The sequence below is a fragment of the Ochotona princeps genome, chromosome X (genome assembly GCF_030435755.1).
Source record: "Ochotona princeps isolate mOchPri1 chromosome X, mOchPri1.hap1, whole genome shotgun sequence".
In the NCBI taxonomy this organism is placed as follows: domain Eukaryota; kingdom Metazoa; phylum Chordata; class Mammalia; order Lagomorpha; family Ochotonidae; genus Ochotona; species Ochotona princeps.
Window position 1 is genome coordinate 67,762,895 of NC_080865.1, and position 26,976 is coordinate 67,789,870.

The window sequence follows — 26,976 nt, forward strand, 5'->3', positions numbered from 1 at the left end:
GGGCTGTCCTCCATGACTTTCTTAGGCCAGAGGCAGGGAGCTGGAAGGGAAGTGAAGTGGAACAGCCAGGACACAAACTGGTGCCCATATGGGATCCCAGCAATTACAAGGCAAGGATTTAGCTACTAGGCTATGCGCCAGGCACAAAAACTGCTTTATAATATTATTTTTTAAAGATTTTTTTGGGGGGGGGAGTCAGATTTACAGAGAGAAAGAGAGACAGAAAGATCTCCCATCCACTGGTTCGCTCCCCAAGTGGCTGCAATGGCCAGAGCTGAGCTGATCTGGAGCCAGGAACCAGGACCCAGAAACTACTTCTGGGTTTCCTGTGCGGGTACAAATTCCAAAGGCTTTGGGTCATCCTCTACTGCTTTCCCAGGCCAGAGAGCTGTATGGGAAGTGGAGCAGCCGGATACGAACTAGGTCACATTTGGGATCCTGGTGTATGCAAGGCCCCAGGACTTTAGCCACTAGGCTATCACCCCAGTCCCAATGCAAATGATTGTTACCAAGAGGTAGAAATGGCTCAGTCAAAGCAAAAACAGCCGGATCAGGAACAAAGTTCACAGCAACTGCTTTTTTGGGATGAGCAAATCATTTCGGCTGTTGACTTGCCAGAGGGCCGACACACGATAACAACTGTTGCCATGTTTATGACTCTTGCATAAAAATGCCTATAAAACATTCATCAGAGTCCTTCTTCAGCATGACAAGGTTCCTGCTCATTTCTCTCACTGAAGGCAATTTTCTAATAGCCTTGATGAGAAAACAGTAGGCATCCTTAAAGTCCTGGTTTCGCTCCTTCTGACTTCATGTATCCTAATTAAAAAAAAAAACAAACTTTAAGGGGGCAGGCAGTTGGGCACCATCTTGAGTTCTGGCTGCTTTGCTTCTGATCCAACTCCCTGCTTATATGCCTGGGAGAGCAGCAGAGGAGGGCTCCTGTGCTTGGGCCCCTGCACCCAGATAGGAGGCCGGGATGAAGCTCCTGACTCCTGCCTTCTACCTGGCCAAGCCCTGGCCCCTGCAGCCATTTGTGAAGTACACCAACCAATGGAAAATCTCTTCCTCTCTCTCACTGAAACTCTGCCTTTTAAATAAATAAAATAAATTAAAAAAATATTTAAATGCCATCTACTTTTCTTCAGTTAATACTGTAAAAGAAAATGGGTTGACATGATTAAGGGCCCTCAGTTCTTCAGGGTTAGACCGGCTTGATATAACTTATACAAGCATCTTGAGGGTCTGGCCTGATAACGTAGTAGCTAAATCCTCACCTTACCTGTGCCAGGATTCCATATGGGTGCTGGCTCCTGTCTTGGTTGCTCCACTTCCCATCCATCTCCCTGCTTGTGGCCTGGGAAAGCAGTCGAGGATGACCCAAAGCCGTGGGACCCTGTACCCACGTGAGAGACACAGAGGAAGCTCCTGGCTCCAGGCTTCAGATTGGCTCAGCTCTAGCCATTGCAGCCACTTGGAGAGTGAACTAGCAGATGGATGATCTTTCTGTATCTCCTTCTCTCTGTAGATCTGCCTTTGCAATAAAAATACATAAAATCTTTTAAAAAAAGCATCTTGAACTTCATGTAATTTATGTTAAGAAATAATATTTACATCTTTGTATTTTAATGCCATTTTTCTGTACTTTTTGTAGTCCCCTTGCATATCTGTTTTCATAAGCTGAACTGCACGTTATCTGAATGATATCCTAATCAAGCTCTTAAAAAAGAATAAAAAGGTCATCATTACAGATTCCCCAAACATCTAAAGGAGAGCATGGAAATATTGTGAACATCTTTACCCCAACACACTTGATAACACAGTGTTCAAAATTCTTTAAAGACACGAATTATAAAACTCACTTAAGAAATACATAAAAAAAACTTAGAATGGTGTTTAACTGCTAAGTTTCTGGAAGAAAATAAAGATGTTGAGCCATAAAAGGAACCCTGATTCATAGGATATCTAATTTCTATTGTGTAAATCACAGCCCATTTCGATCTATTAATGTGTCATCACTAAATGTGGATTTGGTTAAGAGATGGTAATAATCCAACTCCCACTAGTTAGAACAAGCCAGACCCTGCATGCCACTGCCCATATCAGTAAAAACCAAAAAACAAAAAAATTCTTTGGTATTAAAACCTTCCACGAAAACTCCAGGCTCAGATGTTTCCACTAGTGAATTCTAACAAGTACTTAAGGATAAAACAATTAAAAAGTCATACAAAATTTTATCCTCTTAGAAAGTAGAGGAAATTCTTCTCTGTATAAAACGGGTCCAAAATCGCCTTGATTCCATTAAAAAAATCTGTATGCTTGGACTGGACATTGTGACAAAACAAGTTACGCCACTACTTCTGACACCCGCATTCCACATAGGCATGCTGGGCGCCAGATCAGGTCCTGGCTGCCCTGCTTCTGATTCTGCTCTGTGATAATGATCCTGGGAAACAGCAAATGATGGCTCAAGTATTTGTGTTCCAGCCATCCCTGTGGGAAACTTAGAAGGAGTTCCTGGATCCTGGCTTTAGCCTGACTCAGGATCACGTTAGGAGTGAACCAAAGCATGGAAGATTTTTCTCTTCATCTCTCTATCACTCTGTCAATCAAATAAATAAATAAATCATTAAGATAAGAAATCTGTATACCTCATGAGTATAGCAGCAAAATTCTTTTTTAAAAATTTACTTTACTTGAAAAAAAAGAAATTTAGTTTTACAGAGAGAGAGAAAGAGCAATCTTCCCATCCACACTGGGTTACTCCGCAAATGGCATCAACATTCAGACCTGGGCTGATCAGAGGCTAGGAGCCACTAACTTCCTCTAAGTCTCCCACGTGAGTGCGAGGGCCCAAGGAAATGAGCTATTGCCTGCTTTCCCAGGCGAGCTGGATCAGAAGTGGAGCAGCAGGAACACAAACACCCATATGGGATGCTGGTGCCATAGGCTGAGGATTAGCTTTATGCCACCCTGCTGGCACCTTGGCAAAAATTCTTTACAAAATTGAATCCAATAATACATAACAACTATTATTTACTGCAACCAAGATTAATTTCATAAGTGCAAAACCAGCTGAACATTTGAATGCTGACATAATTCAATATATTAATATCATAAAGGAGACAAATATAACCACCTGAAAACATACAAAATAATCATTTGATTAAAAAAAAGACAATACTAGGGCCCGGCGGCGTGGCCTAGCGGCTAAAAGTCCTCACCTTGGACGCCCTGGGATCCCATATGGGCGCCGGTTCTAATCCCGGCAGCTCCACTTCCCATCCAGCTCCCTGCCTGTGGCCTGGGAAAGCAGTTGAGGACGGCCCAATGCATTGGGACCCTGCACCCGCGTGGGAGACCTGGAAGAGGTTCCTGGTCCCGGCATCGGATTGGCGCGCACTGGCCGTTGTGGCTCACTTGGGGAGTGAAACATCGGATGGAAGATCTTCCTCTCTGTCTCTCCTCCTCTGTGTATATCTGGCTGTAATAAAATGAATAAATCTTTAAAAAAAATTTAAAAAAAGACAATACTCATTATGACCAAATTTCTCAGGAAATTATGACTGGCAAGGAAATTTCAGCTGTGGAAAAACTACAGCTGACATTATACTTAGGAATGTCAGACTGAATGCTTTGCTGCTGTAATCAGAGGCTAAACAGGTTGTCTGCTCACAGCTATTATACAACAAGGTACTAGAAATCCTGGTTAGTGTAAAAAGGGCATGTAGATGGGACTGGAAGAAACAAAACTGTTCATACATGGTGTAGGAAATTAAGTTGCTGTGTGCAACAAAGGCATCCCATTCAAGTCACAGTGCTCCATTTCCCAGAAGCTCCCTGGTTAATGACCTGGGAAAGCAGTGGAGGATCATCCAAGTTCTTGGGTCCCTTTACTCATGGTGGAGGCCAGGGAAAAGCTACTGGCTGCTGGCTTTGACCTGGCCCAATCCTGGATGTTATGACTGTTTGCAGAATGATTCTGAAGATGAAAGATATGTCTCTCTATTTCTCCCTTTCCCTGTAACTCTTCACTTCAAAAAATAAATCTTAGAAAATCAAGTATATACCTTCTATTTAAATAAACTACTAGATGACCAAAATTGTAAGCACTATTTGCAATTGTATCAACAAATACAGAATAATTTGGGAAAAAAATTTTAAGGAATATGTGAATATTCATATCCTCAAATCACTGGCAGTAATTATGGAAGACCTACATAAATGAAGAATGATACCAAGGTCACATGTAAAAGGATTTAATGTTGTCAAAGTGGCATTTTCTCCCTAGGTTTATCAGAATATTCAGTATAATTCCAATTAAGATATCAGTAGGATAGCGCCAGCAATGTGGCAAGTTAAGCCACTGCCTGCCACACTAGCATCTCATATGAGCACTGTGTATGCCAGCTGCTCTGCCTGTGATCCAGCTCCCTGTTAATGATTCTGAGAAGGCAGCAGAAGATGGTCCAAGTACTTGGGTTCCCCTGACACCCACACTGGAAACACAGATGAAGCTCCTGCCTCTTGGCTTCAGCCTGGAGGAGTCCAGCTATCATGGTCATCTGGTGATTGAACCAGCAGACAGAAAGCCTCTTTCCTTCTCTGTGTAGCCCTCTCTCTGTAACTCTGTCTTTCAAACAAACAAATATACCTTTAAAAACAATGCAAAGATCCCAGAAGTGTGTAAGTGTGCATATGTGTAGCCAGAAGAGTCTCATAACCTATACAGAATGAGAAACAAAGCACCCAGGACTCAAACCAGTTCCATGTGGGAAACTAGTGTTGTGCCTAACCTGCTGTACTACAATGCTGGCACCTCTAAATAGTCTTGAAAAAGAACAATATCATATGATTGATGATATTCATATCTAATTTTGAGACTTCCTAGAAAACCTCAGTAATGAGGACACATACTGTAAGGAAAAGATGAAAAGTTAGACAATATATGTGTCTCCAATTTTTTTAATCTTCCTTTTCTAAAAAAGATTTACTTTTTTTTTGGAAAGGCAGATTTACAGAGAGAAGAGACAGAGAGATCTTCCGTCCATCTATTTGCTTACTCTCCAAATGGCTGCAACTGAAGCCAGGAGCTAGGAACTTCTGAATCTCCCACATGGGTGCAGGGACTCAAGCACTTGGGATGTCCTCTGCTATTTTCCCAGGCCATTAGCAAGCAGCTAGATCAGAAGTGGAGCACCTGGATTCGAACCAGCACCCACATGGAATGCCAGCACTGCAAGCTAAGGATTAGCCTATTATAACACTGTGCCTTCCCCATGTCTCCCATTTTTGCTGCCCTAGTTAAATGTAGTGTTTCTTATTCCCCATAATCAAAGAATTACAGTGGGCTAATGATGCTTAAGAATTTGGCAAGGTTTGGACACTGCACGATGGTTCAGTGGCTAAATCCTCACCTTGCAAGGACCAGGACTCCATGTCGGCACCAGTTCACGTGCCAGAGGCTCCACTTTGCAACCAGCTCCCTGCTGCTGGCCTGGGAAAGCAATAGAGGATGGTCCAAAGCCTTGGGACTCTGCACCACAGTGGGAGACTTGGAGAAAGCTCCTGGCTCCTGGCTCCTGGCTTTGGATCAGCTCAGCTCTGTCCATTATGGGCATTTGGGGAATGAACTAGTAAATGGAAGCCTTTCTCTCTGTCTTTGTCTCTGTAAATTGCCCTTCAAATAAAAAAGCTAAATAAATTATCTTTTAAAAAGTTTTAAAAGAACAAAAACAGTTGATTGGTTTTGTACAGTGTTTCTAGACCATTCCATCAAAAGAAAAAAAATACACATATATGTGTAAGTTCTAAAATATAAAATAAGAATTGTGTACCTAAGAAACCGTTGAACTTGACGGGACAATAAATGCTGGACTCTATGTTTGGTATACGCTTGCAATGGGGAAATCTCAACTGAACTTGAGCTGTGGTTATGCAATAAGGTGGAGGAATCCACCATGGTGGGAGGGTTTGGGGAGGGGTGGGGAGAACCCAAGTATCTATGTAACTGTGTCACATAATACAATGTAATTACTGAAGTTAAATAATAAATAATTAAAAAAATAAAATAAAATAAGAATTGTGTGACTCTGTATTTAAGTCAAAAACTTTTATCTTTACATTTAAAGCTGGAATTATACAATATAAATATGAACTGTATAACTCATTCTAATAACTTCACATTTTGATTTTGCTTTTCTTAGAATGACATTTAATAGGACCTAAAAAGCACCATGTCTTAGTCAATATCAACAGTCATTACTCATATTAATAGCCTACAGTCTTGATATATTGTCATGCAACAGTATACTATTGCTGTGGTCATCTTCCCTAAATCCATTAACACCAATCTAACCAGGACAAAAAATAAGACTGATCATCATACAGGAACATTCTGCAAAATTCTTGACCCAGTACTCAGAATGGTCATCAAAAGCAAAGTCTGAGAAACTGCTACAGCAACAAGGAGCCTAAGGAGACAACTATCATCGAATCTTGGAACAGAGTAAGTTCATTTAGGAGACAGAAAGTCCATTTGGACAGCATGGAGTTTAGTTAATGTATAATATTGGTTCAATAATTGTAACAAACACATGATACTAACATACTAATAATAGGTAAAATGTGTAGGATATAGAGAGCTCTCATTATTTTTTCTAGAAATCTAAAACTTTCCTAAAAATATATTGTTTTTCAAGGAAACAAAAAATTGACAGTTGACAAAGAGAAAAGCTTCCTATTTCAGTACCATGAGTGATAGTTTTTTCTTGGTTTTTGAACAAGAAGTCTTGCATTGTTATTTTACATTGGATCCCTCAAATTACATAGCCAGCCCTGTCCCTGTACACTAGACCTCAGGGTGCAAATTGGTTATTTGTAAAGAGTCCCTGAGACGAAGGGCCAGCATTTTCATACAGGTATTGGAGCCCAGCAGGGAAGGATAACAGGCGCAAGTTCTGTGCTCTGTGCTTCTCTGTATCTCAGGACAAGCAGCAGCAGCCACAGGGGGCGGGATATCCCTGCTCAGGCCACACCGTGTGCCAGGATGAACCCTTCCTTTGCATGGTGGGGCAGCATGCAGTTACATCTTGGGGCTGGAAGAGAGCTCAAATGGAACCATTAAGAGTGCTCCAGCCACCCACTCTGCTTGTAGGGGAGAACATTAATTAGAGGCGCAGAGAGGGCTAGCAGACTCCTGCCTCCAGGATCCCCAGTGAGTGACAGCTTGAGTCCTGCCCAGCCCCCAGCATGGTTCTGCACCATCTCTCTTCAGCCAGGGTCTGCCCCTGCCTTTCCTGTCCCTGTGTGTTTCCAGCAGCCTGGGTTGCTGCCCCACCTTTTCTCAGAGCCCCTTTTCTTGCTGTTCTGAGCAAAGCTAAGGATGTGTGAATCGTATGAAGACCAACTTCGTTCATTTTGTCCCACTGTATTTCCTCGAATCTGTGAAGTCTACCCCTACATTTGTCAAGTTCTCAACAAAGCTTAATTGCTATTGGTTTGGGAACTCTCCAGAATAATTGTGTTTCACATAAGCAGCACAAGGCAAGGGATCACATTCCTGAGATGTGGCCCTGAAAAATGACAAGCAAGGAACTAGACGAAAAGGGCATACTCTTACCCAAAAAAACACAATGAACAAAAGGAAGTTTTTCCCTGGGAGTCAGAACTCTCTGCTGAGATTTCCCTCTATATTTCCTGAGCTTGACTATCTTATCCTACTCAGTACTAGTAGCATGCTTTCAATTAATACATTGTAGCTGAATTATACTGCACCCGAGAATCAAGATAAGAGCAATGAGGGCATGAATCCAACAAAATAGCATTTAACCCAGAAAAAAAGAGAAGCTTCTATGCTTGGATTATCAGGTTTAAATGATTTACACAAACACATTACCAGTTGGATGCATGAAACACATTTGGGGATTCTCCACTGAAAACAACTTAAACCAGATTCACCCTGTGTGGTCTGTCATTCATAAAGTCTACTACAATTTTAGGTTGCATCTGTAGATGCACAGTGCCTACTAAATGGTTAATAATATGACTTCATTCTGTATTGGATACAACATTCAGTATGTTCAGAGGAAATTATAAATTCAAGAACATGTAGTATAAGGAGTGACCTTGAAAAAATATGTCACATCAAAAATAGATGAAGTGATGGGGGGGGTAAGTTAAACCTAAAAAAAAAAAATCTTGGTGAGATCATAAATTTATAAAGGTAACATGAAATAGCATACTGAAAAAACCTACTGCAGTGCCTGTTATAAAGTGTTTAAATAATGTCAAGAGAATGGTAATTAGTATTATTGCTAGTACTATGTCATATTATTATTACAATTACTGCTTACAGAGTGCTTTGTGCTAGGCACTACTCCAAGTCCTCTACATATATTGACTCATTAACTCCTCTAAGCAATCCTCCGATGCAGGTACTACTACTGCCTCCAATGCTGTAGATGAGGGAGCAGAGTCACAAAAAAGTTAAGCACATTGCCCAGTATGTCTCACAGATGAGCAGGGAAAAAATCCTGGCAGCTTGAAGCTTTCAAGGGTAAAAGGCATGTTCATGATTTTATATTGAGGATTCTATGCCCACAATATCTTGTGAGTAAATAACTGGGAGGTTGATTTCAACTGAACAGACCACAAATTAATCAATTTAAAACATCTGAGTTGGGCCCAATGCAAAGGCTCAGTGGTTAAATCCTCAACTTACATGTGCCAGGATCCCAAATGGGCACTGGTTCATATCCCAGCTGCTCCACTTCCTATCCAGCTCCCTGCTTGTGGTCTGGGAAAGCAGCAGACAATGGCCCAAAGCCTTGGGATCCTGCACCCCTGTGGGACACCTGGAAGAATCTCCTGGTTCCTGGCTTCAGATTGGCTCAGCTCCAGCTGTTGCAGTCACCTGCAGAGTTAAGCAGCGGACAGTTATTTCTCTCTCTCCTCTTCTCTGTAAATCTGTCTTTCCAAGAAAAAAAAATTCTGAATGATTAAAACTATCTGATATTTTGACAGGATGTCTTAGAATACTGAGTTTTCCATCACTGGTTGTGAGGGTAAAAGTAAAGAAATAGACAAAATTGTATTTCTCTATGAAAGAAGCCATATGAAAAAGAAACCAATGCTTAGAGAATTTTTTTAAAGTGAAACATATTACTTAATGACACACATCACAGAAAAGCTGAAAAGTATAGTAAAAGTTATGGGAAAGACAGTTAAAGTAGTATTTGTCTCCCTACTATCTCAACATGTAAGTAAATGAGATGCCAGAGAAAAGTAACAAAAAATTTCTTAACATGAGAATTTTCACATATGAATTTCTGTTTGGGATCTTATTTAAATACCTTGGACTTACTTACAAAATAAAAACCAACAACCAAGGCAAGTGCTGTGACATAACACTCCACCTGTAATGCTGGCTCCCACATGGATACTGGTTCAAGTTCCAGTGGCTCCACTTTCAATCCAGCTCCCTGTTTATGGCCTGGGAAAGCAGAAGATGGCATAAAGCCTTGGGACCCTGTACCCACATGGGAGACCCAGAAGAAGCTCCTGGACCCAACTGTCTAGGTTGATTGTACCTAGGCAAGTGTTACACTGCTGGGAGAAAAGCAGCTAATAGCTGGCGGGCATCCTGGGCTTAGTTAATGCCAAATTTGTGTTAATTATACCAGTGTGCCAGTATAGTTACATTTTTTTCTTTTTAAAGATATGTGGGGGGCAGATGTGGCCATACCAGCAGACATAGTCTAAACTACTAGATTCAAAACTCCATCTACAGGGAAAATTATGGGATCTGTGATATGACAGTGGCATGTGTCAGAACTAAGCCTCCTCAGTTATTCAAGATGGCAGAGTGGACAGCATGCCCAGATGCACAAGGGGGACATGACAACTAGTTCACTGAGGCATGCAGAGGATGTCTAGTACCATGGAGGGCTCTCCTAGACAAGCTTTGACAGCAAGTATCTGGGCGAATTGAAACTCTGAGGTAGCCTGTCAGCCAATGGACCTTGGATGGATTTCCTCATTGTTGGAGCCATGACATCAACAGCATCTCAGAACTATGAGAACTACTTTAGCAGTACCCTTGGAACATGCTCCACATTGAGGACCGTGGCATGATATCAGGTGGCTGTCCCTCATCCCAGGCTAGTGATGCAGTTGGGCTGCTGGGAGCAGCCCTCTCCTATTCTCTCCCCATTTTCCCCAACATGCATGAAAAATAAAAAAGATTGGAAACAGCTGTCTCATCCACTTTCCCCTATTCCTTGATCCTCCCCACCCTAATCAGTGATCCACATGGGCATGCATCCTTAACTATGTAAACATCACCAAAAATAAACTTACTATAAAAAATTATAAACATAAAAAAAGAAGCTCCAGGCTTTGGACAGGCCCAGCTCTGGACAAGCAGCCATTTAGGGAGTGAACCAGCAGGTGGAAGTCTGTCTATGCTTCTCCTTCTTTAACTCTGCCTGTCAAATAAAAATAAATAAATCTCTTTACAACAAGAACAACTCCAGGATGCTCACAGAATTTGATGGCCATCTTTCCTGAAAATATAAAGCACACAGAGAATAGAGGTGATTTCTCTGGAAGAAACAGAATCCTGCATGAGAAAATAGCATCTAGGCTGAGGAAAGTAGATAAGCTGCAGGCATGAAGTTGAAGATCATAAAACACGGTTAGCTATACAAATACAAAGTATTTGCAATAATATGTGAATATGTTACTATGATTTTAATTCTGCTACTCAGTGTGTGATCAACAATATTAGCACAATTTTAATACTGAATGCTCACTTGGCTGCAGTCATTTTTGAGGACCAGTAACTGTGATTTCATGAATTCACGATTTCATGAATTAATATAAATTTTCTTACCCAGAAGCACCAAGAGGTGATGAGATAAGGATTTAGAAGCCCAATAAAATGTTTTTTCTTTATTAATAGCTATCAAATGATTGTATATATGAACTAGTAATGTATATATACATTTACTTACATGTACACATATACATACATACATACATACATACATATATGACTCTACCAAAAGGCGAGAATGAGCATGACATAATGAGACAGCAAGAAGAAGAGAAATGTCATGCTTTGTTTTCCTCAGGGAGTTTCTCATTGTGTATAATACATAAGATTTCCTGCCAGTTCTTTGGCATAGTAAATAAACGTGCTTCCTGCAGTACTGACATCGCATATGGGCACCTATTAAAGTCCCAGCTCCTCCACCTCTGATATGGCTCCCTGCTATTGTGCCTGGAAAAGCAAGGAGGGTGGTCCTTGCTTGAGCTACTGCAACACACATGCCAAGAAAGCGACCTGGAATAAGCTCTTGGCTCCCAGGCTGAGCTGTGGCTCTTGTGGCCATCGGGGGATTGAATAAGTCAATGGAAGATCTCTCTCCTTCAAATAAATAAATAAATCTTTTAAAAAGATTTTTGAATTATTTATACATGAATAAATATAGTTTTGGTTTATGAATATTAATGTTTTCTCATTTGTAAAGTTTGTAAGCTTAGCTTTATAAACTTAATTTCTTCTACAAGTCTATAACTGAATGACTAGTAATTCAGACAGGAGTTTCCATTTGTAACATAGATCTGAGGGTTCAAAAACAAACAAAACCAAAATAGTATGTCAAGGAATGATTGTCTCCTAATGAAAAGTGACAAAAGCTGAGAACATATCAATTGATCCTAAGTGGAAATGATGGAGTTAAAGATTTGGATTAAAACTGGGAGTACTGGGATGTAAGAATATAATTTTGATTTGGGAAAGCAACAAAAGTCAAATTTCAGTGCCAGACTGGAACTGCAGGGGCAATCTGGAGTGTTCAATGGCTGGGGACAGGAGGGAGGGGGGAAACGTGGCATCAGGGGAAGAGGCGGAGAGGAAGATGCAGTCAGTCTTAGATGCTGACTTCCCTGGCAAGCAGAAAAAGCAAATACAAAGAGGTGTGTTGAGGTTCAGATTCAAGCAGGTTGCTGCGCACAGTCGTCGCCGGTCCCTGGCAAGCAGAAAAAAGCAAATACGAAGAGGTGAGAAGCAGCGCTGTGTGTGTTGAGGGTCAGATTCAAGCAGGTTGCTGCGCACAGTCGCCACCGGTCAAAGTGCTAAGAGGGGATCCGAGCTCGGCAGTGACGCGCAGCCCTCACGTGACCAGGCGCCTGTGTCTGCCCAAGTCCCTCTCGTCCTGGTCCTCTCTGCCTGTCCAGATACCGTCTTATTACCCTTTGCTCGAGAGGGAGAGCAGAAGGAAGTAAGTTCTCTCGATCCTCTCAAATCGGCTTTCGTGTGCTGCCTTGCATCCCTCCCCCGGAATCAGATAGGGATGGCAGCGTTCAGGCCTCTCCCTCTGCTCCAGCCCCGCCCCCGCATTTTGGTGCAGAAAATGGTGGTCTTGGGGGGGGGGAGGGGGAAGAGGGTGGTAGCTGGGAAATGAGAGGAAGCCCGCCTGGGAGGAAGGTGTAGACCCTTGGAAATAGTTTCTAAGTAACCCTTCGCTTCCATTTCTCGCCCGAGTAAAAGTGACCAGCTTGGTGGGCTGGGGAGGTGGGAGTGCGGAGGACGAACGTGGCTACGGGGGTCTCAGAGGAGAGTGTAGTCTGGTGGGGTGCCGGCAACACCCAAAACCCGGGGTGTGTGTGTGTGTGTGTGTGTGTGTGTGTGTGTGTGTGTGTGGCGTCTGGTGTGCGGGACATCTTGAGGAAGGGTTATCTGTGAATACACCGCGTCCGGAAAGGGCTGGGCTGCGGTCTTGGACCCAGCTGCCAGTGAGGAGAGCCAAACGGCGCGGCCTGCTCCGCCGGGCCCCGCTGCCCCGCCCCTCGGACTGCGGGAGCGGCCTGCCGCAAGGCGTGCCGGGAAAAATGGTGGCCTTGCGGGAAAGGAGGGGTGATCGAGAAGCGAGCGTCGGCAGATCGTGGGGCCCAGTCAGGGCGGCGCTGCCCCTAGCCACCCTGGCTGAGCTGGTTATGTGGCTCCAGTTACCCTGACACTGCTTCTGCCTTTTCGTTTCCTCAGAATAACCACCGGAGAAGAAAATTCTCAGCATGGAAAAACCATGCCAAGCGAAGGAAGAACTGGCGCCGAGCGTGCCGCTGCCCGAAGTGGAGGAGCCTCCTGTGGAGCCCCCTCCCGAGAGGACGGGTCTCGAAGAGGAGCAGTCTTCTGAGGAGCAGTCCTCTGAGGAGGAGTTCTTCCCCGAGGAGCTGCTGCCCGAGCTGCTGCCCGAGCTGCTGCTGTGTGCTGAGCGTCCTCGGCAAGAGCGCCTTTCTGCCAAGGACCTGTTGGAGGAGCGCCCTCCCATGGAGCAGCCTCCCTGTGGAGTGGGCAAACACAAGCTCGAAGAAGGAAGTTTCAAAGAAAGGCTGGCTCGTTCTCGCCCACAGTTTAGAGGGGACATACACGGCCGAAATCTAAGCAACGAGGAGATGATCCAAGCGGCCGACGACATGGAAGAGATGAAAAGAGTGAGGAACAAATTGATGATCATGCATTGGAAGGCGAAACGCAGCCGCCCCTACCCCATTTAATGTGTTCTACCTACGATTAATGCCTGAGAGAACAGTGTTGCCCCCATACCCCACCTCACCTCCCCTGCCAACCCCCCTCCCTCCCCGGAACATTCTGGTTGTGTTTTCTTACATGTCTTTCTCAACCTTCCTAATTGTAACTTTCATCATGGGTTTTTTTGGCGCATTTTTATTTAGGCATCCAGCTACTTAACTGGCATAAAATTGTTTTTCTTTTCTCCCTGAAATCCAAACTCCACTCATTTGCATGGAAGATGTACATGACATGCTGTGAAGTGAGAAAAAGGAATTTTCCAGAGTTATATATAGTACCCATTTTTGTAAAAAAAAAAAAAGTATATTTATATATTAATATGCAGAGAAAAAGTGAAAAGTATGTACTTCAAAGACTTAACAGTGGCCATGTGTGTAGTGACATAAGTGATTCTAATTCTTAAAAATTGCTCTATATGAATTTTTTATTTTGTTCAAAGTGAACATATTCTGTTTATTCAAGATGAACAGTATAATGAAAACTAAAACAATTTTGAAAATTATTTAATCAGCTTATAACTGTGGCACTTAATAAATACTTGTCAGAACTTTAAAAAGCAAAAGTGAATCCCGTGTTTCCTCTGCCTCTCTCAGAAATGTAAACAAAAATTAATACATTTACCCCATTTAATACCTTCCTTAGCATACTGCTGTGAAAGCAAATCAGATTTTAAAAATGTGTAAATTGTGTCTTCTGCTGATGGACCCCAATCCACAAACGTATGGGATGCTTTCTGAAGTGGTCTCAAGTGGGTTCATCAACAATTTCTCTGGTGACATTCCAAACCAGTGCTACCTTCTATTCCTGGCTTACTGTATTCTCACATCTAGCCATCCCTGGTATGCCCAGTTGCTCCTTTTCCTGGGTCCTGCTTCTTTCCCCAGTTGTGGTTGGGGCAAATGTGCTGGAATGTTCAAGGTACGAGGCTCACTATTCTGCACTCTGGTCGGCCACAGCTGAACTGAGTCTCTATGGACAGACACATGGAGAATGCCTTCCTTCCATCTCTAATGCTACCTGTTTCCAGGTGGATACCAAGCCACTGCTGCTCAACCCTCTATGGCTTTCAAGAATGCTTAGACACAATCGTTTCTGTGCCTTTCTCTTAAACCCTGCCTTTTCTAACCCTCCCTTTTCCTCACGGAACTTAAAAGTTCAGTGTTACCAAGGCTAGCAATTTGTGACTCTGATACTATGTTATATACTTAGAATTGAAAACCCCATACCCCAATCCCCCCCAAAATTGATTTTAATTGCCTAACTTGGCTAGGTAAGTTTTCTTTCCAGAGCTCCCACTAGCTTGCATTGCAATGCAAATGACTTGTATGAATTAAGGAGGAAAGTAAAGTTTGGGAGCCATCATAATGGCTCTAGTGGTTGATCCTCCACCTGCAAGCGCTAGCATCACATATTGGTGCCAGTTTGTGTTCCGGGTGCTCTACTTCCCATCCATCTCCATGCTTATGGCCTAGGAAAGCAGTGTACAATGGCTCAAGTCCTTGGGCCTCTGCACCTACGAGGGAGGCCTGGAAGAATCTCCTGGCTCCTGCTTTCTAATCAGCCCAGTTCTGGCCATTGTGACCATTTGGGAGTGAACCAGAGGCTATAAGATTTTTCTGCATCTCTCCTTCTCTCTGCAAAGCTGTCTTTCCAGTAAAAATAAATCTTAAAAAAAGATTAGAAAGGAAAATTAATGCCCAAACTAGAAATGTCCCATGTATACTTAGATATTAAAATAATATAGAGAGAGATGCATATAAATATATATATGAGAATAATTTCTCTATCAAACTATCTTTCAAATTTTTGAGGTTTTGTTTTATCGATCCTGTTAATGCTAGAAATGTAGACATTATATAGCTTTTTTAAAAATTATTTTTATTCTGTAAAGATTTATTTTTATTCCAAAGACAGATTTATAGAAAAAAGGAGAGACAGTGGTCCAAATGACTACAACAGCCAAAGCTGACCGGATCTGAAGCCAGGAGCCTCTTCTGGGTCTCCCATGGGGGTGCAGAGACCCAAGGACTTGAGCCATTTTCCGCTGTTTTCCCAGGTAACAAACAGGGCACAAGATTGAAAGTGGAGCAGCTGGATCACAAACCAGTGCCCATATGGGATACCAGTACTTGCAGGTGGAGGGTTAGACTGTTGTGCCACCGTGCTTGCCCCAGTACTTAAATGTTTTCTAAATTGTGACCTGTCATGAATTCTTGAGTTTCTGTTTGACTGTGTAAGTTTCAGTAAACATTTGCTTCTGTTGAGCCATGATTTGCAATTCCAAAGGAAACACAGGGAGTTATTATGCCCTCAAATTCAGTATTAAAATTTAATGTTTTTGCCAAAAGTGTGGAAACCTGGGATCTACCCCAGACCCATTTAATCTGCTTTTCTGTAAATTAGCACACTAAACTTGGAGAGCTGATAGTAGTCATGGTAATAAGTATGACATAAGTAGAAGAAAATACAGATAACTATAGCACAATAAAAAATTGACAGGCTTATTCAGGCATATTTTAAAGTAGCAAATTCAAAACCATCTCACCATGTTTAGGACATAAAATGTGCAAGTTTCTTGCATCAAAGAAAACTTAGGCACAAAATGAAAAACTAAGTGCTGATGTAGAAGAAAGATGTTTTTGCCAGGGCTGACATTATGTAATACTTTGCATTTTTTTTCTCCCAAAATGAGTTCCAAAGTGCTATCACAAATATATTTGAAGTTTTCATTTTGCAGTCAATCATCTTACAAGGCAGTTAGGTAAGCCTTATGCCCTGGGACTTTGTTGCTATTTTTTTTTCCAATGGATGATGCCATTTGAGAGTGTCTTTTTTTTTAAATTTAAAGATGTTTATTTGAGTGCAAAAATACACTGAAATATACACATAGTTTTTTTCACAACTTGTATGTCTTCTGGTTTTTTTTTAATCTATTTTATTGTATTGTTGTTGACAATCTTTACATAGTTAATTACGGTTAAAGAAAAAGAAAAAAAAAGGTTCAGGGGGTATAGGGAAGTGGGTAATACTATTATGTCCATATTGTTTCCATCATGTATCTGAGGTAAAGGGGGATATTGAGGGAGAAGCCCCACCCGGTTTCCCGCCCACCCCAAGTCCCGGATGTGGGGCATGCTCTGAGATATTTGCTCAAGTGGTTTTAATAGTTCTCCAGTTATGAATCGCTGCCAGTTTCGCTCGATGAGGTCGTCCACTGATTGATATGGTCCATCATAAAGTCTCCGTTTGCCCCATATTTCGCTGCCAACATATAGCTGAGATGAATGATTGACCTGTTCTGTCTTCTGTCTTTTCTTGGTTAGAGTTCTGAGTCCAGCAGTTCGATTGGGGAGATCTCCAAAGAAACTTTGAGGTATTCCCAGACTAGTTTCTTGTATGTTCTAGCAAGCACAGGGCCCGGCACAGTCCATCACCCCGATCAGCTGGTGGTTGCAATTGCTGGGTTGGTTCTGTTTTCGGTCCCGAGTTGCACTGGAACCAATGGGTGTTGCAGTCCAGTCTGGTTCGGCCCTTACATCAACCAGTGGGAGCTGCAGCCTAGTCGGGGCAACCCACAATAACCCCCACCAGGCCCGCCCACTACCCTGGTTTGCCAGTATGTGTAGCAGAAGACCAGTCTGTCCCCCATCCCATTTGGCTCTTGTACTTGTCAATGGGTATTAAAGCTTAGTTCTATCTAACCAACTCAACCATCCAGCCCTCACGGATGTTGTTGAGTGCCTCTCTATCTAGCAATCAATCATCTTACAAGGCAGTTAGGTAAACCTTATGCCCTGGGACTTTGTTGCTATTTTTTTTTCCAATGGATGATGCCATTTGAGAGTGTCTTAATGGCCGCAGATCATTCTTCAAAGTTACGGCATCCTGGGATTCCAGCTGGTGTGAGATAAGGTTCCAGGGATTAATGTGCCAGTTTCCCAAGACAGGGTAAATTGATTCCCCTGGCAAGTGGAAGAATTCAAGCAAGCCACACCCTCTCCAGGGTATAACTGCCTTTTCTCTGCCTCAGACTGCAACAGGCGCCAGACCCTGCTCAGCTGCCAGCTGGGCTGCCCTGGACACACACACCTGGTGGGCAGCAGGGGGCATGACGAGTGTCCGCTCCAGATGGGGCACAGCGCTTTGCCTCTCCCTGTCTTTCTCCTCCTCTTCTGGAGACCACTTTGCACGGGAGGAAGGGATGAACCCCCAAGCTTCCTAGACACATTGGTTGGGCAAGTCTTGGAGCACGTGACTGTCCTGACTGGGTCAGACCAGGTGACTTGGGGTCGAAGTAGAAGAGGTAGACCCTTCTGTGAGTCCAGGGAAGCAGCTCCCAAAACAGCTGCACCCAAAATGGCATTATGCAGCAGATAGGACTCACCCTGCCTTCTCCGGCATACCGTGTTCAGAGCCCAGGGGGCTTCGGGTGTGTTTTGGCCTGTTGCTGGGTTCTGTAGTATGTGCCTGCCTGGTGTTGTGCATCTGGTGTCTGAGTCAGCCCAGACCCAGTTTACAGAACATTCCAAGTAATCAGAGCTGGCAAGTACACGCAGAAAAACAGGGTGTCATCTCCTGTCCAAACACCCACATGCACTGTGAGTCCTGTCTACCACATAGGTGCTAGTAGTTGTCAGGGAGGGTGTGAATTAGTGTAAATTTTTTTTTTTTAAGGCACCGGTGGTGGCAGGCCAGCCATATCCGGAGTCTGGTTTGCTGAGCACCTGCTACAGTTTCAGTCTGTCCCTGCCACATTTTATGAGCTTTCTTATTAATGCCCATGTAATAGCTTGGGAGAAGGGGACAAATGCAAAATGTGTAGGCCATGAGGGCTCCACTGACATGAATGGGTGGACGGTGCTGTTAGAAAGACTCCATAGACATGGATTCTGTCTCTTCTGCTCTTTGGCCACCTGAAGGTTTGGAGTTCCTCTCTCTTGCCCTTCCACCTTCTGCCATGAGAACACCCAGGCAAAAGTCCACACCAAATAACAGAATTGAATGCCTGTTCATTATAAATCAGCTAGTCCTTGGCAGTCTCCTTTAGCAGCATAAAACACACTAAGACACCCCCCTCTCCACCTCTCGGCCCATGTGGAACGCTGGTCAGCAGCTTGCCTGAACAACTCCAGAGAAGCAAGCATTGAGGTGCTGGGACTCTGAAGAGAAAGCCCTCTGCTAACTAGGATTCTCCTGCTGTTAGGAAATAGCGACTTGCAGTGGGAGCACCCCACTTGTTAGGCCTCATAGAGGGAATCAGTCCTAGAATCTTGATAAAATGACCAGACTCCATCTTCCCCTATTCAGACATACTAATATAAGCAAACTTAATTATTTTTTTAAGATTTTATTATTATTGGAAAGCTGGATATACAGAGAGGAGGAGAGACAGAGAGGAAGATCTTCCATCCGATGTTTCACTCCCCAAGTGAGCCGCAACGGGCCAGTGCGCGCCGATCCAAAGCCGGGAACCTGGAACCTCTTCCGGGTCTCCCACGTGGATGCAGTGTCCCAAAGCTTTGGGCCGTCCTCGACTGCTTTCCCAGGCCACAAGCAGAGAGCTGGATGGGAAGTGGAGCTGCCGGGATTAGAACCGGCGCCCATATGGGATCCCGGGGCTTTCAAGGTGAGGACTTTAGCCGCTAGGCCACGCCGCTGGGCCCACAAACTTAATTATTTTTATAAGGAAAAAGATGATAAAATTAATAAGTGGCAGATCCTATGATCTAACAGATTTGTTGGCATGAAATTCCATGTGCTTGCTGCTCCATCACACTGCTCCCACGTAAATGGCAACTTACAAGGTTTAGGTAATAATTGATTAAGATTGCCAGTGCGATATCCTTTTTGTGGATTTGGAGGAGCTTTCACATTTTTTATCTTTAAGTAGAAGTATCCAATAGATGGAAATAAATGTCTAGAGTTTGGAAGGTAGATTGAATGGAAATATGGATTGTGGCCAGTGGTACTTGGCACACAGTAAACACTCTATTGATTACTGTTTAAATATGAAAGAAGAATATAATTGTATATCTCTCTATCCTTTTCTATGAATAAGTATCTTTCAAATAGAGGTGAGACTCTACTCAATGCAAGGAGTTATAACCTGGACATAAATGTGAAATTTTCAGGGACCAGTATGGTACTGCAGCAATTGCGTTGGCCCCTACCTATTGCACCTCTGTGGTACTGGAATCCTGTATGGGCACCAGTTCGTGTTCCAGCTGCTACACTTCCAATCCAGCTATCTGCATGTGGTCTGGGAAAGCAGCAGAGGATTTCTCAAGTCCTTGTAACACTGTATCCACATAGAAGACCCGTAAGATGCACCTGGCTTCAGATTGCCTTGGCTCTGGCTGTTGAGGCCACTTGAGGAGTGAACAAGTGGGTGGAAAACCTTTCTGTCTTTCCTCTCTGTATATCTGCCTTTCAAATGAAAAATATGTAAATCCTTTTAAAAAGTGAACTGTTAGACCCGGTGTGGCGGCGTAGCGGCTAAAATCCCCTCCTTGAACATGCCAGGATCCCATATGGGCGCCGGTTCTAATCTCGGCAGCTCCACTTCCCATCCAGCTTCCTGCTTGTGGCCTGGGAAAGCAGTCGAGGACGGCCCAAAGCCGTAGGACCCTGCACCTATGTGGGAGACCCAGAAGAAGCTCCTGGCTACTAGCTTCTGATCGGCTTAACTCCGGCTGTTGTGGTCACTTGGGGAGTGAATCATCAGATGGAAGATCTTCCTTTCTGTCTCTCCTCCTCTCTGTATATCTGACTTTGTAATAAAATAAATAAATAAATAAATAAATAAATAAATCTTTTTAAAAAGTGAACTGTTTCAGGGATGGTGTTGTGACATGGTGGGTTAAGCTGCTGTATATGATGCTGGCATACCTCAGGAGCACCGATTTGAGTTCCATTTGTCCAATTCCAATCCTGCTCCCTGCTAATGCACCCTGGAAGGCAGGGGAAGATGGGACAAGTACTTTTCTTTTCCCACGCATGTAGGAGATCCTGATAAAAGGACTTGGCTCTGGGCTATAGTCTGGCCCAGCCCTGGCCATTTTAGCCATTTGGGAAGTGAACCTGTGGATGGAAAATGGAACTCACCCTCTGTTTCCCCCTCTCCCTCTCTAGTTGCACCATCCAAATAAATATTTTTTCAAAAGTGAAAATTTTCGAAGATATGCTTATTTTTATTGGAAAGGCAGATTTATGCAAAGGAAAAGAAACAAAGAGAGAGATCTTTTCATAAGCTGATTCACTCCCCAAGTGGGCATAATAGCCAGAGCTGAGCTGATTGAAAGCCAGGAGCCAGGAGTTTCTGGCAGGACTCCCACATGGGTGCAGGGTCCCAAGATTTCGGGCCATTTTCCACTGCTTTCCGAGGCCATAAGCAGAAAGTTGAATCAGAAGTGGAGCAGCTGGGACACAAACCAGTGCCTGGATGGATGTTGAAGTTTGCAGTCACAGGATCAGCCAATTGAGCCATTGTGTCAGCCCTGAAAAGTGATTTTTAAATTTTTTATTTAATAAATGTATGTTTGATGTTTCCATACTTGAGAAGGATGGATGCATGCCCATGTAGACCACCGATCAGGGTGGGAAGGGTGGAAGAATGAGGGAAAGTGGATGAGACGATCGTTTCTAATTGCTGTCAAAGCTTGGCCAACAGGGAGAGTTGTCCAATTTGTTCTCCCCTCCAGCATCTGCCATGGTACTAGATGTCTTCTGCAGGGCACAATGAGCTGCCAGTCCCCATGCGCATCTGGGCATGCCATCCACTACAGAGACCTGACTCCTGTATATGCCAGCCAGTGTGGGGTCCTGCTCAATCCATCACCCACATCAGCTTACAGATACTGGTGGTTGCAGTCACCTGATCAGCCCTGTCCCCAGCCCCATCTCATATGCAAACCAATGGATGCTGTGGCCCAGCCCAACCCTGCCCACCACACTTGGCCATCACGCACACCAGTGGGAACTAGCCTGCCCCCAGTCCCAACTCTTGCTCATGGGTGCCATATCCTAGCCCTGCCCATCCTGCCCCCATCCCTGACTTTCATGCAAATAGATAGGTGTGATAACCTAGTCTGGCATGATCCACATCCCAGCCTGATTCCTGTGCTTGCCAGTGTGCTGCAATTTGGCCTGGCCTGGCCTGATACACTGCCCTGAGACAGGCCACACACCTGCCAACAAGTGCAACAGCCTTGTCCAACTTGACCAACACCCAGCCCTGACTCACATGCTTACCAGCAGGAGCTACAATTCACCAAGGGTGTTCCCCAAGTTCCCCCATTAGGCCCACTCCTAACCCAGATCTTATGCATGCCAGCAGGTACTAGACCCTTTCCTAGCATAATCTGCCTCCCAGTCTTAACCCTTGTGTGTGCTGTTGGATGTTGTAGCCTGGTCTGTCCTACACCTATTTCTTGGGTATACCTCTGGGTTCTGCAGCCTGAATCAGCATAGTCTGTTCCCAACACCTGTTCCTATGAGTGTCAGTGAGTTCTGTGGTCATGTCTAGCTCAGCCTGTCACTACCCCTCTCTCTTGAGTAAACCAGTGGGCATTACAGTCCTATAAGGGTAAGCCCATATATCCCTTGCAGAATCTGCCCCCAAACCCAGTTCACTTGTGTGCTGGTTAGTGTCATAGCCCAGCCTAACATGACTTCATTCACTGTTCTGACACTTACTGGCTGGTACTGTGTTCTAGCCCTACTGGGCAGGCCCCCCAACTCTAGCTTTTGTATGCATTGATGGGCAATGGTTAATACCAACAAGCCCAGCTCGGGTCTTCCATGTGGGTAGGTGCATTGGTTTAACTCCAAAAGATCCTCTGATTTCCTTCCAAACAACTCGGTCTCAGGCCCCTTGTTTACTGGCAAGTGCAGTAGCCTAGCTGGTTAAAGTCCCCCAGAAGGCATTCCACATCTATACCATTCTCCCTCAGTGGTCCTCCTTCCCACACATCCCCAAACCCCTTTCCTGGAGCAATCCACAGTCCCCCATGTCCTCTGTGCTGTGCTGGCTTGGGGCCCTGCCACTTGCCTGGCTCCCTTACACATTCACACATGGGTCCCCAGAACTTGTCTACTGGCATGCCAGTACCTGTCCCGATATGTCTTAAAAAAAAAAAATAGAATAGGCAACTATGCTGGCACACAGGTATAGTTAACACAAATTTGGCATTAACCAGGCCAAGAATGCCCACCAGCTATTGGCTGCTTTTCTCTCAGCAGTGTTAACACTTGTCTAGGTACAAGGCAACCTAGGCATTTGCCTACAGTTGGGGGAAAATTAATTTTTCTTTTACCTTCTCTTTACCAGGACATTTGTTTGAAATATTAACAATACTTGTAAAAATTTAGACTATTTGAACTGCATGCACAATTTTTTATAATACACATTTCCACAATTTTTAATACATCTTTTACTCACAGATTTAAAAATTTGCACCACGGTAAACTTGTCCATTTTCCATGAACTTGTTGAAATCCCCTCATGGAGATAGGTGCCATCTGGTGACCAGAGCTAGAATCGCAAGTTGAACACAGCTAACAAAGAAGGGAAAGGAGACAAACTATGATAAAAGGAATAGTAAAGACTTGATGTTCTACGGGGATATTCTCCTTAATCCTGACTCACAGTGAACTGACAACATGATTAGATTATTTCTGGGGTTAAGGTGTCATAGAAAGTAGCAAAAATATAATTTGGTGTCTTTTTCTTTTCTCAAGTCAAGATAAGTGTGTGTATGTGCTGGGGTGTGGGGTGCAGCACCGTGTGGCACAAAGTTGATCTTCTGCATGTGTAGCTTCAGCACCGCATATAGGTGTGTTGGTTCGTGACCTGGCTGCTACATTTTTGATCTACTTCTGCTTGTGAAAAAAGCAGCAGACAATCACCAAAGTCCTTGGACCCCCTGCACCCACATGGGAGACATGCAGGAAGCTCCTGGCTCCTGGCTTTGGATCACCTCAGCAATGGCCATTGTGGCCATTTGGGGAAAGAAACAGTAGACGTAAGATCTCTCTCTGTCCTTCTCTGTAATTCTGCCTTTCAAATGAAAAGAAATAAATCCTTAAACAGAAAATAAGAATGTACATGCATGTCTGTATGCTTGTGCATTGGGATAGAATGGTCCTACACTACAAATAATTTCACCTTCTCTCTGGTTGTGCAAACTGTATGCTTTTACTAGAAAATATATAAAAATACAGAAAGTAAATGAAAAAGACAGAAACCACCTATACTTCCTCTACCCTGAGAAAATATTGAGTTGTATATATTAATATTGTGCTGTATGTCTGCTTTTATGCACTCCATCAATGTGTTTTGTTATGTATGTTACTTTACATATTTATATATTATGCATTACAATATATTTGTATATTAATTTATGTATTTGTATGTTTCTCTTACAGAGCATGTACTTTATTTCATTAATTTTTTTAAAAAAAAGTATTCATGTATTTCCTTGGGAGCTGGCATGCTGTTACAGCAAGCGATTTCTTCACCCGATGGCAATGGCACCCAATAAGGGCATTGGTTCAAATTCTTGCTGCTTTGCTTCCAACCCAGCTCCCTGCTAATGCAGCTGGGAAAGCAGCAGCGGATGGCTCAAGGCCTTGGGCCTCTAGAAGAAGCTCCTGGCTCCCAATTTAAGACTAAGCCACCTCTGGCTGTTGTGGCCAGCTGGGTACTACACCAGCAGGTAGAAGATCTCCCTCTTTGTCTTTTCTTCTCTCTGTGACTCAGATTTTAAAATATAATAAATGCAAAAAAGCTATCTTTCCAGTACAAAAAATTAAAGATTTATTTATTTGAGGTCCTGGCACTATTGCCTAGTGGCTAAAGTTCTTACTTTGCAACCACCATGGTCCCCTATGGGCACTGGTTTGTGTCCCAGCGGCCCTGCTTCCGATCCAGCTCACTGCTTGTGAACTGGGAAAGCAGTCAAGGATGGTCTAAAGCCTTGAGACCCTGCACTCACGTGGGAGATCCAGAAGAGGCTTCTGACTACTGGCTCTGGCTTCGGATTAGCGCAACTCTTAAAAAAAGAGAGGGAGATTTATTTATTTGAAAGGCAGAGTTAAAAAAAAAAATAAAGAAATAGAGACAATCTTTCACTTACTGACCCACTCCCCAAATGGCTATAACGGCTATGGCTAGTCTGAAACTGTGTTGCGGTCTCCACCATGAGTGCAAAGCCCAAGCACTTGGGCCATCTTCTGCTAAACTTTCCCAGGCACATTAACAGGGAGTTAGACAAAAACTGGAGCAGCCAAGATTTAATTGGTATACATGTGAGATATTGGCATCGTAGGTGGCAGCTTAACCCACTTTGCCAAACCTCCAATCCTATTTTTTTTTCTTTTTAAGATTTATTTCCTTATATTGGAAAAGCAGATTTTACAAAGAGCAGGAGAAACAGAAAGACCTTCCATCTGCTGATTCACTCTTCAAATGGAAACAAGCTAGAGCTTAGCCAATCTGAAGCCAAGAGCCAGGATTCAGGAAGCTTCTTCCAGGTCTCCCAAGTGACTACAGGGTCCCAAGGCTTTGGGCCACCCTCCGTTGTTTTCTCAGGCCACAAACAGGGATCTGGATGGGAGCTATAGCAGCCGGGATATGAACTGGTGTCAAATGGGATCCTGGCACTTGAAGGGGGAGGATTAGCTAGTTGAGTCATTGCGCCAGGTCCCCTCTTATATTTTTAGGTATATTCATGTTTAGATATATACATTTTTAGATATATTCATATATTTTTAAGATATATTCATGACATTTTTTTGGTATGGCCATAAGCCACATCTCTTTGTGGTGACAAAAATAAAAATGTTTATCTTTTTTTTAAGATTTATTTTGTTTTTATTGGAAAGGCGGATATACAGAGAGGAGAGACAGAGAAGAAGATCTTCCCTCCAATGATTCACTCCCCAAGTGGCTGGGGCTGAGCCAATCCGAAGCCAGGAGCCTCTTCCGGGTCTCCCACGCAGGTGCAAGGTCCCAAAAAAGCTTTGCGATACTCATTGGTTCCAATAGAGGTCGGGGCTCAGAAGAGAACCAACCCAGGGGTTAAAACCATCAGCTGATCGGAGTGATGAACGGTGGCGGGCACTGTGCTTACTAGTAGTACATGTAGGAGCCTGGACTGGGAATGCCTCAAAGTTTTTTTTAGGGGGATTCCCCTGAACAAAATGGAGGAATCAAAGCATTAATCAAAAAAAGATGGAAAATGGAGTAGATGAATCAACCACCTCAGCTTTATGCTTGCAGCGGAAAACTGGACAAGGGGAAACCCTAAGACGGACTATGTCAATCAGTGGACTCTGCACCAGCCTCATCATACCTGGACTGTTGCTGATGATATGTTGGAGCTTCTAATTGATCGAGGTGACGCTCTGCTGGCTCTGCCTACAAACCTGAGAGGGCCTCCCTAAGAGGCCGTTGAACTTGAACTGGACAAGTGGGATGCTGGACTCTGTATGGTGTAAACTTTTAATTAGGGAATCTCAACGGAACTTGAGCTGTGGTTATGCATCAAGGTGAAGGAATTCATGATGGGGGAAGGGTTTGGGGTGAAGGGGGGGAATCCCAGTACCTATGAAATTGTGTCATGTAATGCAATGCAATTAATGAATAAATGAATATTAAAAAAAAAAAAAGCTTTGGGCCGTCCTCAACTGCTTTCCCAGGCCACAGGCAGGGAGCTGGATAGGAAGTGGAGCTGCCAGGATTAACCGGCGCCCATATGGGATCCTGGCGCATGCAAGACGAGGACCTTAACCACTACACCATCGCGCCAGGCCCAAATGTTTATCTTTTTAAAGGTTTAGTTATTTTTAGCTGAAAGCCAGATTTATAGAAAGAGAAGGAGAGACAAACAGAGAGATCTTCTGTCTGCTGGCTCACTCTCCAAAAGGCACCAACAGCAAGAGCTGGACCAGTCTGAAGCCAGGAGCCAAGAGCTTCTTCAAGGTCTCCCACGTGAGTATAGGGAACTAAGCCATGCTTTGCTGCTTTCCAGGCCATAAGCAAGGAGCTAGTTTGGAAGTGGAAGCACTGGTTTGGAACCATTGCCTATGTTTATTTGATTTGGGGCCTGGTGCAATGGTTCGATGGCTAAGTCCCTACCTTGTGAACTGCGAGGTCCCATAAAGGTGCCAGTTTGTGTCCCCGCTGCTCCACTTCCCATGCAGCTCTCTGTGGCCTGGAACAGCAATAGAGGATGGCCAAAGCCTTGGGTCCCCGCACCCATGTGGGAAACCTGGAAGAAATTCCTGGCTCCTGGCTTTGGATCAGGTCACTTCTGGCCTTTGTGGCCATTTGGGGAGTGAGCCAGCAGTCAGCAGATCTCTCCTTCTCTCTGTAAATC

General features: G+C 43.8%; 1 protein-coding gene across 1 annotated transcript; it reads left to right on the plus strand.

Annotated features, from left to right (window-relative positions):
* Positions 1 to 12,197: 12,197 nt before the first annotated feature.
* TCEAL1 (transcription elongation factor A like 1) lies at positions 12,198 to 13,634 on the plus strand. The gene is made up of 2 exons (XM_004590156.2): positions 12,198 to 12,287; positions 13,052 to 13,634. The coding sequence occupies exon 2, from the start codon at positions 13,081 to 13,083 to the stop codon at positions 13,561 to 13,563; it is 483 nt and encodes a 160-aa protein (XP_004590213.1). The 5' UTR covers positions 12,198 to 12,287; positions 13,052 to 13,080; the 3' UTR covers positions 13,564 to 13,634.
* The last annotated feature ends 13,342 nt before the right edge of the window (positions 13,635 to 26,976 follow it).

Bases quoted from the DNA above. Each gene is read 5' to 3' on its own strand.
- TCEAL1 (XM_004590156.2), top strand. From the start codon at position 13,081: ATGGAAAAACCATGCCAAGCGAAGGAAGAACTGGCGCCGAGCGTGCCG.